The sequence below is a fragment of the Frankliniella occidentalis genome, unplaced genomic scaffold (genome assembly GCF_000697945.3).
Source record: "Frankliniella occidentalis isolate FOCC.00 unplaced genomic scaffold, Focc_3.1 Scaffold47, whole genome shotgun sequence".
Lineage (NCBI taxonomy): Eukaryota > Metazoa > Arthropoda > Insecta > Thysanoptera > Thripidae > Frankliniella > Frankliniella occidentalis.
The window spans coordinates 1,999,230-2,004,499 of NW_026267177.1; the positions used below are offsets into that span (position 1 = coordinate 1,999,230).

The window sequence follows — 5,270 nt, forward strand, 5'->3', positions numbered from 1 at the left end:
GCTGCCGGCTGACCCAGGTGACCCCTGGGGACGCCGAGGCGCGGCTGCTGCAGCTCGCCGCGGCGGGACGCGACGCTCGCGAGCCGCGGGCGCGACGCGGGCGCTCCCCGTGGCGCGTCGTGGAAGCAGCGATCCCGGCCTGGCCCCGCCCCGCGACCCCTGCCGGCTCTCCGCGGGTTCCGGTTGGCCGGCCCCCGGGGCGCGGGTGGGGAGGGCGGGGCGGGACGGGGCGGGGGTCCGCTCCGGGGGGGCGGGGCCTGGCGCGGAGTGGGGGAGGCGGCCGCTGGGAGGGAGGGGGCCGGCCCGCCACCCCGCCAGGACCTCTCGTCAGTCTCTCGCTGGGAGTCGAAGGCGGCAACCTCGCTCGACGCACGGTGCGTGCGTGCGTGCGCTTTCCATCTACGTGTTTGTGTGTGTGCGAGCGCTCGCCGGCAGCGAACCTGTGTCGTGCGTTTGTGGGTGAATGTGTTTCTGTATGCCTCGTGTCTGTTGGTGCGTTTTCGGATTGGTCCTGGAGTGCTTCCCCCCAAGTGTCAGTGATGCCCAAAGTGTTTAGTGCCATGGTTCAGTGATCCCCAGTGCCAGTGAGTGTCCCTCGTGTGCGTGCCAGTGGAGTGTGTTGGTGCTTAGCCCTCCGCGCCACCGCGGCCCCAGGGGCGCCCTAGCCCCCGGGCCCCCACGGCCGTCAACATTCCCGAAGCTGGGCGCCACCCCCACGCGCCCCACGCGCCCCCAGAGGCCCCTCGCGCCGCCGCCATGCTCAACAGCTTGATGGACTCGGGGGCGGGCCACGGCCACCACCACACGGCGCACCACCTTGCCTCCATGGGGCTCAAAATGAGCCCGCCGCCCATGGAGCCGGCGACCTCGACGGCGTCCTCGACGCCGTCCTCCACGTCGGCGGCGGCGGCCGCGGCTGCCGCGGCGGCTGCAGGTGCCATGCCGCCCGACCACTTCCAGAGCCCCGCCTACGGCCACCAGATCCCGCACCCCGGTTACGCCGCCAGGGATTTCTTGCTCAGGAGAGAGCACCACGAGTTCGGCGGTGGAGCTGCCGGGGCCGCCGTCGGCGGGGACCCGACCGCGGCGATGCTCTTCCCAACGGCCCTGCACCACCAGGTACGTCTGCGGGACCCGCGACTGACCCGCCGTTTGCCTCGATTGGTAACCAGCACCCGCGATCAAACAAATTATTTTCATATATGCGTTCCCACACTCACCGGTGCAACACACGGCCGTTCGTTTCGTCAGCCTGACAAGTGCACCCAGATCAGCGCAACGCATCTGAGCCCCGTAAGGCGCTGGAGCAAAAATAAGCAGGCGATGATCTTTGATCGCGATAAGTGAGTCGGGTCGTTACGACGTTATTGGGGCCGTCACGCTGTCACACCTGTCCGCGCGGCTCGGCCCGGCCTGCGCAGCCTGCGCGTGTCCCTCTAATCTCTGTAATCGATATGTTGTCATCATCATGTTGTTATTTCGAATACGTCTCCCTGGACAGCTCGGGGCAGGTCACTGTAATGAGTCACCGGGACCTTCCCTTTCCCACGGGCGTTTTGTGGTATGTCTCCACTCGACAGTCTTTTAAGATTTTACTTTTATGGGGGGTGGGGGAGTTTGATTAATGCTTGTGTTTTGAAATCTGAGAAGAACTTGGAGAAACTTTCCTATATTGTGTTCAACATTCCAACTGGACTTGAGTCGGTCCCACCACAGTGCCGACACTCCGTCGTGCGTTTAAGTCCTTGGCGGGAAACGGTGGTTTCGTTAAGTTGGCGAAGTCTAATATAATCAAGTAAAAGTCGATACGTTTGCTGGAGGAGGTAGTGGTGCCAAACAGTAATAAATCCCAAACCTGAGTACGTCCTGTTTAAAAAGGTCGTGATGAATTGCAGCACATAGCTTGATCAATTATTGATGATTATTTCCAGCTGACCTCCAATATGTCTACTTATCCTGATTACATTATTAATATTTTGTTCTCTGCTGAACTACGCAATAGTACTCAGCTGTATTTGTTTTTTTGATCATGCTTAATACGCCATCAGTGTAGTGTAAGACAATCAAGGCACTTTTAGTCAGCGTTTTTACGTATGAATTTGGCGGCGGGGACACCACAGGAGGAAACGGATTCACTTGTAGTGGAAGAGAGAGTGTTCTTTTGGAGGTAGAAATTGGCGGTTTATATGGAGAGCATGCGACATTCGCGTGGAAACAGCGCCGCGAGAAAAGCACTCGCCGGCGCCCTTTTTATTTTTTGGTCTGGCGCCCTTTTCTTCTTTGCCGAGCGCGCGCGCCGGCGCCCCATGACTCCGCGACCCGCCACAAAGGCGAACAAACGGAGGTCCTTTGGAATAATTACTCGAGGTAAATAAGCCGTCCGTGTTTAATTACGCCTGGCCTCACAAACGAGCAGGAGACCACCGGACGGCCGGTGTTTGCATTACAGGCGGCAACGTTCCAATCTGAAAACGTTTAAAAATATAATAGGGTGCTTCAGAGGTGTGCTGTGGCGAACGAGGAGGAACTAAAAGTCAGAAATGGCAGCCACATAGCTGTATGAGAATTTGATATGATGTTTTGATCAACTGGCCGCTCTAAAATACGTGCACAATTTCTCGCTACTTCATTTCTGACAGTTTTTTCTTCTTTCAGCTCACTGTTGTTGGTTTGATAATGTTCTGGCGACCCCCATTCATGTATTCTAGCCCGACACTGCTTCGCCATTCTTTCCCGGGCGTCGTCCGCCCTATTATCTTCGTTTAGCGCGCGGGCCGTGGTTTGGGCGCTGCCGGGCGGGGGCGGGGCCGCGCAGAGATACCCTCTGATACCAGCCAGCGGGCTGCGTAGGGGAGTCGAGCAGAGACACGGCCTGCTCGCGGGCGGGAGTGAGACGGCCCAACGCTTTACCTGTGAACGAACGCGGCGGCTTGCCCCGCCCCGCCGCGCCGGGCCGGGCTGGGCTGCTTCTCATTAATTTGTAATTCTAATAGTTGGCTGCGCTCTCATGCGATTATGCCCTCTGGCGTCTCTGCTGCTGCTGCTGGGCGCACGAACAAATATTTACACTACTTGATTACAGGTATGGCCGTATAGCATATTTTTCATTATTTTCCCGAGCGCGGCGGCGGGAACGTGTTACGGCCCATCCGAATGTCATTTCCCGCCTCACGCTCGCCGAGCAGCGAGACTGATTGACGGGCTTGGGAGTGTTTGCTCGGGTCAATAACCAACAACCGCCGAATGCGAAACAAGCGTACTGTGGTTGTTATGAGCAGGTGTGAGGTGCGGAGGGGGAAGGGGGGAGAAGTCTTGTGTTTCCCAGCGGCGATCTTGAGGGGGCAGGCCGACGGACAACACCGGGGCAGCCAGCCAGCGCAAGTAAAGCGCGCGTGCTGGTGAGTGTTTTGTAGACAGTCTGGCCGGAGTCCCTTTGCAGGTGAAGGGGGGAGGCAAGTATAGTAGTGGCGTGTACTTGAGCGAAACACTGCGGTGCCGTCGGCCTCCACAAAGGGGAGGTCTGGCGAGGCGAGGCGGGGCGGGCGGGGCGCCGTTTGGGGTCAGGCAGTCACTACCGGGCGGGGGCGGCCACACTCACTGTGCCTGCCTGGACGGCAAAACCAGAGCAGAGAGTTTGTGGCGCGCCGAGGTGCGGTCAGAGGGTGGCGCGAGGGTCGAAGGTGTGGCCGCGACCCGCCCCCTCCTCTGGCCGCCCCCGCCCCATACACGGCAACACAACCACACCAGTTTGCGGTGGAGCTTAGCATTGGCGAGTCGATTACGCGCTCCTTACCTTCCAAACTTGGGGGTGCGCGCGGCGGTATAGCACTTACAATAACGCCGAGAAAAGTGGGCCTCCCGATTCAATATTAGGTTCTAAGCGCCCGCCGCCGTCCCGGCCGCCACCCCCGCACACCTTCTGTTTGCCGGTGTTTCTTTTACTCCCACAGTTCCCGCCGCTTATGAGCGTTTATCACGGCGCGGGCGGCGGGGCCCGGCGGGCCGCGGGGTCCCTGGGGGCGCGCGGGGGTGGGCCGCGGGGGGCCGGGGTGGGCCGGGCCGAGCCGCAGGCCGCAGGGTGATATGCGGTGGGCGGTCGCTGTTTCCCCGGTAATGGCGCTTTATTTTATTGCTGCCGCTTTATGGAAAGCTGCTGTTTGCCCGCCTCGTTTCTCATGTTGCCTCCCTCGCCCTTCTCTCTAGTAGTAGTATCCCTCTCGCTCTCTCTCTCTCTCTCGCGTGGCGTCAGCCCCTCTCCCTCTCTCGCCGCGGCGGCCTTGGAGCTCTCCGCACCCCACCACCCGCGCTCTTTCTATCTGCACCCTTGTGTGTCTGTGTGAAAACGCGTGGCGATTGCTTTGAGATTTATTTCATTTCTTTCAATCAGCCTTCTCCTTCCGCGCTGGCTCCGCCGACTATGGGGGCTTTCGGACAATCCCGGGCTGCGGCCCTGGCGCCGATCCACAGATATACAAACGTCACTGTTCCCATAAATATCTCAAATTTCTAGGGCACTTTTTACGAAGCGGCTCTCAACGTCGCTGTAATCAATATTCGTCGACCAGCGTTCCAAAACTAAATTTCCTCCTCATTGGCCTCCCCGCGGAGCTGTGTTCAAACTTGCGTCGGCCGAGCTCGCGCTGCTGCTGCTGGTGCTGCCACCCTTTGCCGCGCTCGGATTGGGATTAGGACTGCGGGGTTTGATGGCCCCGGCCGGCCGTCACGGCGGCGGCTGCGCGCACTGCGCGTGGTGAGAGGAGATTTTTATTGCGTCTCTCAATGTTATTGTATTTATATATAATGTGTGTGAGTGTGTGTGTATGTGTGTGTGTGAGCCAAAGCCGATCCTAAGCCCGGCGGCGCGGGGCTGTGCTCCCGCGGGGCACGTTGCTTGCTGCGCCGTCGTTGTCTCGGGAACGTTTTGCGTCCTGAATGACTGTCGTCGGGGGATGGCGCGCGCGCGCGCTCGCGGACAACTTGCGCCCCCTGCGAGGGCTACTCGCTTTCGTCCTCGCCGTCCGCGCATGTGCGACCTGCACCTTCACCGCTTGGCTCGCGGGTTCACCTTACTCCAACTGCCGCTCCGTCGTGGAGACGATGACGTCCGCCCCCGACCGACCGCCGCCCCCCATAAGACGCCTTCTCTGCCTCTTTTCGCCAGACTTCCTCTTTCCGACTCGCGGACATTGTATAATAGGATTTCCATAGCGAGCATTTGAGCCTTGCGTTGTCGGTCGTTTTGCTTCTCATTAGAATAATGCGGTGGTGGG

At 59.8% G+C, this 5,270-nt stretch overlaps 1 protein-coding gene across 1 annotated transcript in view; it reads left to right on the plus strand.

Annotated features, from left to right (window-relative positions):
- Positions 1–321: 321 nt before the first annotated feature.
- LOC113207911 (zinc finger protein ZIC 1) overlaps positions 322–5,270 on the plus strand; it is a 38,008-nt gene continuing 33,059 nt past the window's right edge. The window contains exon 1 of the mRNA XM_026424670.2: positions 322–1,119. Within this exon, the coding sequence (XP_026280455.1) occupies positions 757–1,119 (363 nt within the window). The 5' untranslated portion in view covers positions 322–756. The remainder of the gene's footprint in view (positions 1,120–5,270) is intronic.